General features: G+C 39.1%; 1 protein-coding gene across 1 annotated transcript; it reads right to left on the bottom strand.

Moving 5' to 3' along the window:
- Positions 1-3,092: 3,092 nt before the first annotated feature.
- Positions 3,093-13,357, bottom strand: DNAJA1 (DnaJ heat shock protein family (Hsp40) member A1). Its single transcript, XM_017671549.3, has 9 exons — positions 13,182-13,357; positions 11,987-12,128; positions 11,738-11,915; positions 9,572-9,676; positions 8,694-8,921; positions 6,561-6,675; positions 5,414-5,529; positions 5,022-5,122; positions 3,093-4,290 (listed from the first exon to the last, which is right to left on the bottom strand). The coding sequence occupies exons 2-9, from the start codon at positions 12,116-12,118 to the stop codon at positions 4,072-4,074; spliced, it is 1,194 nt and encodes a 397-aa protein (XP_017527038.1). The 5' UTR covers positions 12,119-12,128; positions 13,182-13,357; the 3' UTR covers positions 3,093-4,071.
- Between the last annotated feature and the right edge of the window lie 2,163 nt (positions 13,358-15,520).

The raw sequence follows: 15,520 nt of genomic DNA on the forward strand, positions 1-15,520 counted from the left end.
ACACCAGACCGTGGGCCATGTGAGCTCCAGGGCTGCTTTGCCCCTCTGGGCTGATGGTTGGGTCTGGTGAGCCTTTGCTGTGGGTCTGGGTGAGGATGAGCAGTGAAGCCCTTACAGGTACAGAGGTACACTGCATACCCACCACAGCCAACTGTTAGGGACTCAATATGTCATCGCATCACTGGGCTTTTTCACTTTACAAATTGGCTGTTGGAGATTGTTCCTTGCCTCTGTTATCACAGGGTCAATGGCAGAGGCTTAGTGAATGGGAGCAGGATGCTGGCAATCAGGGGCCTATCACTTCCTGCAGTTTGTTACCAGAGATGAAGCAGCATACAATCCTCCAGATGTAGTAAGGTCAGTGTTTACCTAATGCTTACATCACAAAACCTATGTCAGTCACCTCACTTCTGTCATACAGGCATTTTATCATCTTACATCCTAAGGGTGAGTACAAAGGAGGCCACATTGCCCTCTTATTACAGTATTTTGTATTAATCTCATTGTGTCTAACTTAAAAATTAAGCTTTACTATGAGTGTATGGGAAAAAACAGTATATATATGGTTCCATACTGTCTGTGGTTTCATGCATCCACTGGGGGTCTTGGAATGTAACTCCCACAAATAAAGGGGGGCTACTGAACTGCCTCCTGCAACTATGTTAAGTTCCCTAAGGTACTCTGCTGCAGCCCACCAATTTAACTGATACTCTTCTCTAGCAATTAAAATACGTGCCATTAAAGATAATTCTATGAAGTTAAGGACATTTGTCCTATCCCCCACTCGAATGAGTGGAAAGCATGGAACAACCTAAGGATGGTATTTCAGAGCAGCTTTTTAAATAAACAGTCTCAAGCACAATTATCTTCACTAGTTTTGTCAACATATTACTACCATTAATAATATTAAGCCCTTCTTATGTAAGCAGACTTACATCAGAACCACTTAATGAACAGCGTATTATAATTCCCACAATACAGTTGATGGAAGTTTTCCAGAGGTTACTTACATATCTCACTCATGGAGCTCACACTGAAAATGAAGTGATTTCAAAACTCAATTTTCTTTACTCTCTTTGCATCTTGTTGTCAGTTTCTCTTCAATGTTTAGGTATGGGTAGAGATAAAGAATCCATGAGTACCACATGAACACCACAGGTAGTGAGATGAGTAGAAAGAGCTGAATTACAAGATTATGGATTCCCGTTTTTGTTGTCATTGAATTTTTACTTGAGCCGTAACAGTGGTTCTAAGTGTCACCCGGTTACATCTCAAAGATTCTCAGGTCCTACCGCAGACCTTCATAATCAGAAATTATTAGTGGAGCTCAGTAAGCACTGTTGAATTTGAGAACCAGGTGACCAGAGCAGCTTCCTCGTCTATAAAACAGGTGTTTTGTCAGTTTCATGAGGTTGCTGATAAAGTACAAACCTTTGAAAACCCTTGAAAGAACATCTTTGTACTGCTGTAGCTTGCTGGCAATCTGATTGCCTTTATAGCTTACGCTTCACTTCCCACATTTCAGAGGATAATAAACTCCACTAAGTATAGATCTAAACTGGGAAGCTCCCTTAGTCTGAGCCTCAAACCGTTACTTGCCACTCAGTTACATCAAAATCTCTGGAGGGCTGGGACTCAAATCACTAATGATCTGAAGTTTTCTAACTCCAATTGTAATGAAGCTTGAGAACCAGTACCATATACAGAAAAGATGACACTAATTTCACACACAGGAATATCTGCTACTATGTTCCCGAGCATATTCATAGGACAGTCACCTGATTCTTACTCCCTTCAAGTATGAATGCAGGTGAAGCATCACACAAAAGGCATTAGAATTAATGCCTACCATTAGGTAGGGCTAGGAACTGCACTCGTATGGTTGTGACAACCTTGGGTCAAAGTTCTGAGATATGATCTTAGTGTCCTAAGAGGCATTCATTTTGTTTTAGACTACAAATTTGTCAGTTTCTGCCTCTCCAGGTTGTACTTTTATTTCTAAAGGATTTTTACTGTGGTACATCATATATAAAATGAAATCTTTTAACCATTTTAAGTGTATAGTTCAGTAGCATTTACATCCACAATGTCGTGCAGCACCATCATTGCATTTCAAAACTTTTTTATCACCCCCAACAATTAAAGCACCTACTCCTCATTCCTTCCCCTTCGAGCCTTTGGTGACCTGCTTTGCTTATTTTCATGTAAGTGGAAGCATACAGTATTTGCTCTTATATACATTCATTGACATTTTATCCGTTAGATACACAGGTTTCCTTTTGTTGTAATGCTCTAACAGACATGGTCATACAAATACCAGGGTCAAGGACTAAAATTACTGGGTCACATGGTAATTCCATGTTTGGTTTTTTAAGGAGCTACCCACCTTTTCCATAGCAGCTGCATCATTTTACATTCCCATCAGCAATGTACAGAGTTCTAATTTCTCCACATTCTCATGTTTTCATTTTAGGTTACTAGGTGTGAAGTAGTATCTCACTGTGGTTTTTATTTCCCTCATGAAAATAACTTTAAATGAATTATAGAACCGGTCATTGTAGAAATTTTAGGAATCTATACATAAATCCAGTAAAAACTAACATTTCTTGTCACAGCCATTATTTTGAGTATTTTGTTATGCTTTTCTGAACACCTACTTCATATCCAAATATATGCAAGTAGCTGTCTGGTACAGACTAAAAAAGACAATGCAAGGAGACAACAGGTTACCAATTAGGAGTGTCACTGTAACACTGAAGGCTTGGGAACTATTCCTTAGTTTTAGTTTCTCCATTTAAACTCAAGTATTTTTAATGACGTTAACTTAAAATGTGAGCCACCTCCAGGCTGGAAATGTTTAAGCTTCTTGATTATAGGAGCTGTAGCAAAACCAGACAGGAAAAAACAGGCAGAAAGCTCATTCTTACTCCAGTGTTTGCCAAGTTCTTAACCACCTCCCCCTGCATGTGTGCGTGCACGCACAGACACACACACACACACACACACCACACACGTTAACTAACTAGTTACATGAAGTTACCTATCTTAGAAGCAAAGATGGGTAAAAAAAGCGTGTAGTGACACAGTGGAAATGCTTTGTAATCAGTGTATTAAGGAGACATTCATACATTTCAAGAATTGCTTAAATCCTGATACCCAGGATTTAAGCTTGTGAACATGACTTTTGAACACATACAATTAAAGCTATTCATTGTAATCTGCTATACTACCAACATTACAGTTACTTTGGAGCTTAAGTAAAATGGTTTAAAGGAAGCCTGGAACATACCTAAAGAATACCTTCTGATCTCATACATGCAAGTTACTTCCCCATGTAAATGTCTCATCACTAACTTTATGGTACTCTGCTCCAGAAGTCACTACTTGAGGCTTACTGTGGTCCAAAGAGAAAAAAATATGTAATCAGGACTGGTATAATTAAATGTATTTAAAGAAAAAAAAGATGGCACAAAAGGGAATGCAATTCTACAAGTGCAAGCCCTCAAGAAGCAGCCTATTATGATAAACTCCTTCTTTAGAAAGGTATCATTCCTATCACTGATACCACAGGCTAAATTATATAGCATGCCATCTTTTAACAGTTGAGGCAACAGAATGCAGAAGCATCACAATGAAATCTCAATGTAACTATAATAGACCAACACTTCTCTACAAATTCAGTTATTTGATTGCCAGTTAAATAGTTTTAACTTTCAAAGCTTAACAATTCATACACTAATAAATCAGTACATACACCTAGCATTTTCATTCTAATTTCTTGTACACAGCTGAAATCAATTACAAGATATAACCTAACAAATACTAGGGGAGATTTTTCTAAAGTAGTAGTTTTTTTACAGGTATTAAAGTTATCTTACATACTTAAGTCATCATACATACAGGGCAAAGTCAGCTTTTTGATTTCATTCTTCATTTAACTTTTAATAAAACACTACTATAGTTGAATATTAAAACAAAACAATATCAAGTAGAGAGTTATGGTTATAGTCCTTCACTCATTCACTACTGCATATAAAATGCCAGCAGTGAGTGTTATATTCACTGGCCCCATTACGAGGTCTGACACTGAACACCACCCCTAGGATGATGATCATCATCCTCATAAGCTTCTCCATTGTAATGGCGCCGTCTTTCCTGATTTGGATCAAAGTCCACCAGTTCTACCTGGTCCATTTCATCAGTCTCTTCTACTTCCTTCCTCTCAGGGAGGAGTTTTTCCAACAAAGAGAGTTTATCCGGTGAAAGAAAGCCATTCTCAGGGAAGTTTACCTATAAAAAGAAATTTCTACTTAAATTCAATTTGATTTGCTTCATCATTAGAAAAACACATAATCTCATCTTTCAGCAAATCTGCCAATCCCAGGTTTACAACACCTGTTCTAAAAGGCACACCATCTAGTACTCTGAAGTAAAATAAAAAACAAACAGTCTTTGTTAAAAATACTGATAATAAAACTGCACTGAATCATTGTTCTATCAACCACTTTTAAACAGAGAACACACTAACATATTCTAATCCCTTTTAGCAGACAATTTTAGCAAAGTTCTTATTCAAGATAGCCCTTTACCAAAAATGTTTTTAACAAATACTATATATGTAAGAGGCCAATTTAGGATTGAGGCAAGTGGTTGAGTTGTTTTATGAACTGCTGTAATCAACAAACCAAGCACTGTTGTTATTTTGCCAAAATCCACAGTGGTTAAGTGCTTCTGCTATACTTTTTTAAGATCCCAGTTATAGCCTTTCATTAATTAAATACCCTCTTGCCATGCATCCCTCCCTCAACCAACCATTAGCCACTAGTGATGCAAACAAACCAATTCCCAACTCACGAACAAAAAATGCTCAACCTAACAGGAGTATTATTAGCTCAACATATTTCTTCTTAGACAAGGGGGAATATAAATTTTATACTTCTTGTCATTCAGAAAATTTAACTGTTACTTGATTTTAGTAAGCTTATCATTTGCAAATATTCCTGGAATACTTTATACCTTACCTTAAATTCGATGATTAGGCGACCTTTTTCATATGGTCTCCGATAAATTGGCATGCCTTCATTTAGCACACACTTAATATCTCCATGCTTGACAATCTGACCTAAAAACATTGAAGCCAAGTTCTTCTTTTAAATACAGTCACATTTTTGAGGCAGGGAAAATGAACAGAAGAGCAAAGTCATAGCTAGCGCACTGATAAATTCATATAAGCAGCCCCATAATACTTTCATATGGATTTTCTAGCGGCTCCCAAAAGAGAGCCAAGACAGTAATTTCAGCTCAGATGACGAGGGTATGTGACTAAGCAAATACCAGTTTTCTCAGTACCTACCAGCAGCCAGTAAAAAGGAAATAACTAGTAAAGAAATAGAATCTCATCTAGTTAGCATACCTGGATGAGAGGTGATGACTATGGTTCGGTTGTCAAGAGTAGATATTGGTTTTTGGAAGCCACACAATGCTTCAACCAGCTGTATGTCCATACACATGAAAAGGTCTTCTCCTCGTCTGTATCAACGTAAATATGTTACGTCTTTCAATCATCAATGATTAGAAGTACCATGGCAGGTAACTGTTTCCTTAACAGCAAGATTATCTTTCACAAAGATGCCCTTTCTACCCATTCTAAAAATGGATTCACAATCCTTTCACAAACACTGTACAGCCTGTACCACTTATCATCATTGAATAATTTGAATAGTTTCATTACCTAATTTTAAATCTGATTCCTCACATAGAGGGAGAAGAAAAAATTCTCAAAAGTGAGACCAGAAGAAATCAAACATTCTTTAGGGAGAGAGGACATTATGGTACAAACAAACCCTAGCTGGGTCCTGGATTTTTTAGGCTCTATGGAATTAAATAATGGGGATATGGCCAATTTCAAGCATAGAATCACTGATGTGCATGAATATAGTGCTTGGTACATTATGAATACCATCTTTCATACTTAGTAAAAGCCCATGTCCTCTTTTGCTTGGACGTTCTTTCCAATCCATGTTAGTAAAATATGTGTAAATCAGGCATAACACTCTCCAGAAAAACTCAAGGATTCACCTCAGATGTTAGCATAAAAATCCTGATAACATTTCTCATTTTTGAGACACTTGTGGAATATCCTTTTATGATGAATTCAAAACTAATTCCTTCAGATGCCATTCCCAACAGATTTATTGGAACCCTACTCCAATCCAATGCTTTAAAATCAGCCATATATATTTAACACATTCACTGTTAGCCAATCTTTCTTGTGCTTCACTAGAAGTTTACCGTACACAGTATTGAGTATTTCATAGTAAAAGATCTGAATTTGTATGCTATTTTACTCTTCCAAAGTGATGGTTCTACACAGTATTTACAATTAAAAGCAACTCGACTTTTTCACAACTTAGGGCTAAAACCAGTGTGATTTTCCTGCTCTACTATTCTAAGGTATTTCCAGGAAATAAGTTCTAGAGTAATGAAAAGCTCATTAAAAAAAAAAAAAAAAGTCCCCAAATATGTGAGAATCAGTTTGAATAGCTGATTAAAGTCTTTACCGAGTAAAAACAGCATGGTCCTTCTGATCTAAAACAATGATAATATCCCCAGGCTCCAGTCCTGGTTCTTGGTCTCCTTCACCATGGAATGTTATCTTCTGGCCATCTTTCATGCCTAAAAACAAAAGGTTAATTTTTATACTTTCACTTAACATCCTAACTAAGGTCAAAATCTCAATTCATAAGTTCCGTTTCTGAGAAAAACTATCATATTGATGAACACAAACTCCAGAGGCAAACAGATGAGGCTTTAATCTCAGAGCTGCTAACTGTATTACCATGGGGAAGCAAATTGTGTAACCTTCTTAAGCATAAACTTTCCCAGAAGGACGTGCATCAGGGCTGTTGTGAGGATTAAAAATTCTGTTGGCACCAAGTTAGTACCTGACAAACATTATAACCACTAGTATTAACTATTTCAATTTCCCTATTTACTTAGCCTGTATCAAATTATTTCTATTAACTCTAACATCAACACTTCTATTTCATTAGCAGTATTTATATATGGGAAACCTATATATAGAAGATTAAAAAATTTAAAAAAAGAAGTAATCTTTTTGTTCAAGAATGATTCACATTATGTAGCCCCCTTAAAAAAGGGTAATTACCGCTGAAGACTCCTTCAGCCCATGTGGTTAGTATCAAAAGTACAGAGAAAAGTATTTTCCCATAGAGCAGAAATTTCTTAAAGGCCAACATATTTCACTGAGATTCCCTCCCTCCTACCTCTGGCCCACATATTTTAGTTCAGCAAGGGCTACTTACACAACATCTCTAAGCATAACTCATGTAATGTGTTTGCAGGTCATCACACTGGCAGTAATTGTCTCCTGATTATTTCCTGAGCCAATGATCAACTGAGGTCCCCCTCCCCTCAACAAGAGGGGAACAGACACATAACAAAGTGCTGATTATTTTCTCACTTTTCATTATGGAAAATAATGAGCCTATAAAAATGTAGTCAATTAATGGACCCCTATATAACTACCTAGATCCAGCAGTTATCAACTCACGACTAACATTTCATGTATTATACCTCCTCCATCCACCACTCCCGACCTCACATATTTTGAAGCAAATACAGACACACCCATAAACCCACAAATACTTCAGTATGTACCTCCAAAAACAGGACTTACACCACAATACCAGTACTACACTAACAAAAGTAAACATGACCTGTCTTTAACTAATGAGGCAAAGTATCTTACACTAGCAATTAATCAGCTAGGTTTTGCTGGTGGTTTCATTACTGTGAAGAGCATACATAAATGCAGCATAAATGGTTTTACTTTCAATTAATGCCTTCTAAGTACATAGTGTTAATAGCAAGTGGGGGACATTTTACCAGAGGGGAAAAGAAAAACCCAAGCTCTACTAAACATGGGTCAATGAAAGGGGGGAAAACGTGGAGGGAGGGCAGTATCAGGATTTGCATGGGAGAACACTGCAGGAGCTTAAGTTAATGTAGATGTAGGTTTAAGTATTTGGTGTTCATATTTGACAGTTCTGTTAACAGTATGTATAGTATACTATTAAATTTAAAAACAGCAAAGTCTAAAAGAGATTCCCATAATTTCAGAATAGAATTAGATTTTAATTTATTCTGGGGTTACATACATTTCTAAAATTTCCACGACAAATGTTTTAAAACATTATAAACTAAGGAATTGGTAAAATAATTAAATCCTAATGTGAAAAAAAAAGGTCACACAGTTAAAACTTGGGGGCCAAGAGACAAGAAACTGGCAGGTATGTGTGCAAAGTCTCGGGGTGGGTGGGTGGAATGCACTATTAATCTAGCAGTTCCTAAGGAAATAACTTGGAGTTGTTTCCCCTCTGGGGAAGTACTAAATGGTTTAATACAGGTGAATTAAGTTTGAAACACTATTTAGTACATTTATTGGTATCACTGTTGTATTAAGTGAGGAGGTTCTTAATGCTTTTCCCACAAATGTGTGAAAATGTCTGGAAGGAATAGCATTATTTACTCTGTAGTTAAAAACTATCTCTGGGTGTTAAGATCATACCTTCAACCCTACTAAGGATAGTTTTGAACAATTATAAAATATAATGTTAACAAACTTGCCATAGCACTTAAGAATTCAGAATAAAAAGTAGCTCAGAACTCACCTTTGTCAATATGAACTTCTAGAATCTTCTTCTCTCGAACTATCTTCCTTCCATTGCAGCTTTTACATCTATCTTTAGGACTGATCCGTTCCCCGTGGCCCTGGCACTCCATGCACACAGACTGAATTTGCTGAACCATTCCAGGTCCTATCTGATGAATTCTTATTTGCATTCCAGTGCCTCGGCAATTGGGACAGCATTCTACTGCTCCTTTCTTACCACCTCGGCCTGAACCGTTTAAAAAGAAATTATGTTTGTGCATTTAGTATCAGACACAGTAATGAATGTTCCTGAACACTACATATTATTTTAGAGTCTGATGGAATGCTGCTTTAAAAATCCACAATTCAGCTTTTTTGACAAAATATAGCTGCAATCAGCTTCAATTATCTTGACTGCTGTCTTCTCAAAGCAAAATTCCTAGGGCTACTTTATGAGATGAAAACATTTTATAGTTTATTCTCTTTAGAAGGTAACATTACTTCCAACAAATAACTTGTACTTATAGAAAAGATTAGACGTTCATAGTCAGAAATTTGTCTCTACATGAAATAGCTCAAGCTCTAAAAAGGACATTGTTAACTCATATCCAGATTATGAGGCCAATGGAATTATTCTGAAGTTTTAGAGATAACAAAAAATGCTCATCTCTGAACCATGTAAAAAAAAAAAAAAGAGACACCAGATCAGATCTTGAATAGACACACAAGACAGTGCTGATTATTTTGCTAATATTTCTCTAGGTGGGAGGTTCAGGTGTTTTTTCCTTCATATTCTCACTCTTCCAAGACTTAGGTAGTATGTTATCTGTCAGTTTATATATCCAGAAAGGCTTCAGCTCCATTTTCAGTTATATTAAAGATGTTTGAAGACCATACCTTCACATTTGTCACAAATCACATTCTTTTGCAGAGCCAGTTTTCTTGTTGCACCATTATATAAGTCTTCTAAGGTTACTGAGAGTTGATGCACAACGTTTTTACCTAGAATAAAAAAATTGCTCATTAAAAATCCGAGATGCTGCATTTCATGTTTAATGGACTGTAAAAAATGGTAAAGGATAATGAAAGAAGAGCTTCACAGGGTACATCTGATGAGCACCTATTATTTATAGCATGTTGGACACATTATCACATGTGATCCTCAAAATGATGTAATTTCAGAGGAAAATTGGGTGAGAAAAAGTAATTTGCCTAAGTAGTTGTAGCTGTCTTAAAAAATCATGGCAGTGAGAAACACTAACTGCAGTCACTTGAGAAAACCAAGTGTTATTTAAACAGAGGTAGATTTCACAATACACTAAAGAGGATTATTTCACAATACTTTAAACTGCATTTTTGTCCCAATACATTCTTTGGCTTTTTCATTTAGTATGGTATGGAGCAGTACGACCAGTAACTTCATTCAAAAATTCTTCAGCACACGTTCCAAGTAATCAGGGAAGCTGATGAATTTGGTCTTCACTTACGTCTTCCGTAACTACGAACAGCACATTTACTGCTGGGACAGCACTACTTGTACCAAAAGGCTGGATGTCTCATATACCTTACCACATACTGATGTCTAACAGAATTTTCCTGCAGTGATGGAAATGTTCATGTCCATGGTATCTAAAATAGTAGCCAGTAGTCACATGTGGCTACTGCAGACTGAGGAAATGAATTTTATTTTTGACTTGAATTAATCTAAATTTAAACGTGGCCAATGTCTACAAGAATGCCATTCTCTTCTCGGAATGAGAAGTGGAAGGTGGAGGTCTTGTAAGGATACCAAGGCTACAGAAAAGAAGTCACTTACCAATGGTTAATAAGTTCTTAGCTAGTGATTCTTCACAAGGACTTCATCCACCACAAAACAGTATTACCTTATGTCTAAGTGAAAAAAGTTCTCTAACTCCTCTCCGCACACAGCATGCCTAATGAACATTTTTATTTTCTAATCAAAGGTGACAACTATATCCTTCTGCTTCTAGCTCTACTTTTGGGTTCTGTATCAAGTATATTCCCATGTAGTTGGTTCTGGCATGCTGAAAGCTGCCCTTGTTACTTTAAGCTTTATAGAATTTTGTGTAGGGAAGAAAAAAAAAGCTTCTGGAGTCAGATTAAACAAGTATTTTCCAGAATCAAACCAAAAAATGACCTTCTGTTGATCTAAGCCACAGTTTGCTAGTCAATTACTTATTAAAACACACACAAAAAAACCCCTATATCACTATTTTTGTGGAGGGCAAGCCATCCTAACTAAGCAATTGGTTTCAATTGCAAATTGTTTGAGGGTGAAGTCTTTAAAAAAAAGTAATAAAAACCACACCCCTCAAGAAAAACTGAGAAAATAATTTCCAGTTTGAAGATACCTGAATCTTTAAAAGCTCCAAGTGAAATTTAATGGCTTGTCTGTTCCTTCTAAGATGTAATACTCACTAGCCATTCTTTATATAACCTATGCTGGAACACAGATTGACTGACTGGAACACTGTACTCCTCAGTAACAGTATTTCTACAGACCAAAAACCACATTATTGTTAAATGCTAAGGGCACACATTCTGATAATAAAGCTAAAACAAAATTAAACAGCAGGATATTTAGAGGCAATCAATGTGTGTTCCAATGCTGACTCCATTGATGCCTTGCTATGTATGGCTTTGAGAAACTGAACTGTATCTCACTCCTGTCTGAACAAGGCCACCATACCTTTCACTTGGTTGTTGTTGTTGGTGGTGGGGGGTTATCAAGATCTGTAAAAAGGGCTTTTAAATTCTTTAAAAATTATACTTTGTTCCTTTAACAAATGCTGATAACCTTACTGAAATTGTGTGTATATATATACACCCACCCACACGCTTTAGGTTAGTGTTTGGTTAGCTATTTTTAGTTCATAAAATCTCATTTTGAAGAACTATACCATCAATCATAGAGGTAGTCTAGGTTCAGTTTGCAACATTATATGAACATGTAAACAAGCACTTCAATAGGTTAATCCCGAGAATTTGCTTTCACCATGGGGCTGTTTAAATTTGCTGCAAGTGAACTAGGTTATTCTTTACCTCGCCTTTCTCTCTGCATCCTTCCTCCTCCTCCAAAAAACATATCAAAGATGTCCATGGGGGAGCCAAAACCACCACCTGCTCCACCTTCTTTAATTGCCTGTTCTCCTCCTTTGTCATATAATTCCCTTTTCTTTGCATCAGAGAGCACTTCGTAAGCTTGAGAAATCTGTTTAAACTGAGAAAAAGGGAATAAATGTCACTGAAGAACTATTCAGCTATGTTTAAGAGTATGAATATACTACTTACCTTCTCTCCTTCATTTGGATTCTTATCAGGGTGGTACTTCAAAGCTAGTTTCCTGTAAGCCTTTTTCAATTCTTCCTGGGTGGCATTGGGTTTGACCCCCAAAACATCATAATAAGTGGTTTCTTTCACCATTTTCTACAACCTGAAATAAAATGCAATTTTAACCTTTCAACTGGTGTTTTTAATAAAATCCCAAGGAAATCTGTCTTTTTGCCAGATTTGATTAGAGAACACCCCTATCCCTACACTTTACAAGGGTAACAATTCCTTTGATAGTTCAGCCATAAATTCTAACTGAATTTACGCGAGTAATTGGGAAGTAATTCAAAAGCCTCCTCTTAAAGTGGCTGGTTCCCCACTCTCTCATGGAAGCCTCAATACTAACTACTCCCCAATAGTGACAGCAACAATCAGAAGGAGGCTCTAGAATAGGTTCTGTCCATTGGTTATTACATTATTGTCTTCGGTAAATCTGATAAACCATACTTCCCCGAAAAACACATATGGGCAAAAAGGGGACAAAGAGTGGTTTATGACCAACACTAGCTCCAGAATGCGAGCCCCTCCCCCTCAATCCTAAGAATGTTTCTCAACCACAGGATTTACGGCTCCTCCGCTTTACTGAAACCCTTTCGCCCCTACAACCCAGCATAATTTACGTGCAGTTAGGATCCTCCTGCATTTGGCGCCGACCTGTTTATAGGTTTCCTTCCTTTCTCCCTCCCACCCTGGACCGAAAGGGTGGGAGGAGAAGCCCAACCCTCAACAAAGAGGAGGAGGGGAGACCTGAGAAGCGAAAGCCGCAGCCTCCGCCCCGCTCCCCCTCGCAGCCCCTCGCCCGTGGCTCCTTGTGCGCTTGTGCGTGTGCGCGCGCAGGGTCGACCCCTCCAGCGACCGGCGACAAGGGGACGCGCCCGGGATGGGGGCGGGGGAGGCCGAAGGCTGTAGATCCCTGGAAATCTCAGGTTTGGGAACAGGGGGACCTTCAGGAAAGGTCTCAGGTTCACTCGCTGCGTGCCGGGGATGGGTGGCCGAGGCACACCGAATCTTCAAAACGTGAATCCTCGGTACAGGAACCAATAACCCTCCCGTCCACGCGGAGCCAACAGCCTCCTGACCGCGGCTCCATCCGGTTTTCCGGCGCCGCGAATGGCCCGGCCTAGGAACGGGAGGAGGCGCGAGGACTGAAACTCACCGGTAAGCAAGCTGGGGCTGGTGTCGGGGTGACGGGAAGGAGCGTGTTGCTGTGCGCAGCTCGAGCAACCGCCACTCCTCCACCTCTCACCGAGCGTTCTGGAAAGTTCCGCCCGGCGCGCCGCAGCCGTGGTCTTTTGTAGCCGAGCCCAGGCGCGTCACCCGCCGGAAGTCCCGCCTGCCCCGCTGCTGTCACCGCCCAGCGGTTACCGAGGCAACGGTGCGGGGGAGCTCGGGTTGGGTGGGGCTGTGCCTAAGGGCCTTGTGGGGGTGGGCACGAACCTGGATTCCTGGCTCTTGTGGAACTTTCTGGAGCCCCGTTCTCCACCCACTGGGCCCTAGAGCGCGGGAGTTTCGGTCGTGAGCGGGAGTTACCCGGGATTGCTGCAATTCCGGGCCAAATCGGGGTTCCCAGATCGGTGGGGCTGCTGGCGCCTGCGAAGATGGGGTAGGGCTCGGTGTGCGGAACAGGAACCTTTCAGAACAAAGCCTCGCCGCACCCCCTCCTCCCTGCAGGCACCTCGTTTACCTTTTTAGGCGTCTCTAACCCGTTTAGTACCTTAATCATGAGGATCCAGGGACCCGCCGAGCAAGAAATACAGAGCAAAAAAAAACGGGCCTGGGCCTCAGAACAATCTCAGAGGCCTTAGATCCTGTTGCTTTTCGCCCGCAGTCCGTGGCCTCATAATCCACCAAATTGTGAAGTTGGAAGAGCTCTTTGTACAAGTCCAGGCCCCTTTACACACGTTTGCCTTGGGCCTTGCGGGCCTCCTACACACTGGGCTCAGCCAGTGCTAAACGCAAACATTTGGAACGGTGTGATGCAAACTAAGGGAGATGGACTGTCTGTGGCCTGGCTTTTAACCTGGTTTAGCTATTTGAGGACGCAGAGTAGCAGCAAGAGTGGCTAAAAATTGCCTTAATTATTTGATATAACTTTTTAAGCCCCCACCAGTCTGTGAAACTGGATTTACGGTCTGCAAAGTGAGTTCTTGGGCTTTCAAGTGTTGGGAAGGGATCTTAATGGAAAATGGGGTCTGTCTTACTTAATTCAGCTGCACACCAAACAGGATTTTGCAGCAAAGATGGAGGCGCAAAGTTGCAGAAGCCGGGTTCACATTGCTTAGATTTTATTGGGGATCCAGTCAAGTAACGAACTGTGAGAGAACCACAGGACAGATGTCAGCAGGGGAGGCTCTATATTTACTCTGATGGAACAGGGAAAGAGTACCTGGGAAAGTAGCAGTTAAGTTTTGAAGAAGGGAGAGGGGCATTTCCAGCGAAGGACAAAGCACAAGGGAAAGCTGAGGGGTGAAAGAATATAATGTTTTTAGGAACTTGCAAGTAATTGGATAGAGCCAGAGCGAAGGGATCTGGAGTGGCAGGTGAAGCTTCGGAGCTAGTTGGGGAACACCTCTTCATTTATCTTGTTAAGCTAAGGATTTTGAACGTTTCGGCCTTATCTCTTACTTAAACTGCATGCTAGTCACACCTAACTATCTGCAGTTTTCCAAATATGTGTCTTCACCTCTTGATGCTTTTGCTTTGGCTGACAAGCACCTAATAATTTTCCCATTTTTAGAGGTTATCAAATACCACCTCTGATGTAGTTTCTTCTTTTAACCAATGCATTAAAAGTCTAATATTACCAGGCAGGGTACTAGGGCTTAGTAATATAAAAATCATGTAAATCATTGTCCCTGCCCTCAAGAAGTTCACCACATCAAGGACGAGTCATGTGATAAATGCCAATAAAGGAAGAATATTGGTGAGCTGAGTAGGGGAACCTTGCACCAAGCAGATGAATATCTCAGGCTAAGAGACCAGCAAACGTGAAAATATGAACAATTAATAAAGGACAATAAATAATTACTAAATAATGAATGTAATGCATGTGTTATGTAGGCATTGTCCTAAAATAACTACTTTAACAAGAACTGTGTGTTTGTGAATCTGACATTTGTTACGCATATGAAATAAACATCAATATGATATTTATAAAATCACTTCAACCAAGAGTTTCCACAATAAATATTAGCATGAATAGTGTTTCTCAAATATTACTATCTTGTTTCTTTTAGTCTTAGAAGCCCAAGTGAAACTCTCACAACTTTGAGAAAGATGGAAGTGTGGTGCAAATGTGAAGATACCTTCTTGAGATTGCAAGCACAAGACTATTATTGTGTTAAATACATTGAAAATAGTTTTAAAATCTACAAACTTACTAAGTGAGCCTAATTCTTTATTAATAAAATAACAGGCATCAAAGTTGGCTTAAAAAAGGAAAACTATGTGCTTATTTGCTTATTTGTACATAGAATATTTCAGAAGGATACTTAA

The sequence above is a fragment of the Manis javanica genome, chromosome 2, assembly GCF_040802235.1.
Source record: "Manis javanica isolate MJ-LG chromosome 2, MJ_LKY, whole genome shotgun sequence".
NCBI classification, from domain to species: domain Eukaryota; kingdom Metazoa; phylum Chordata; class Mammalia; order Pholidota; family Manidae; genus Manis; species Manis javanica.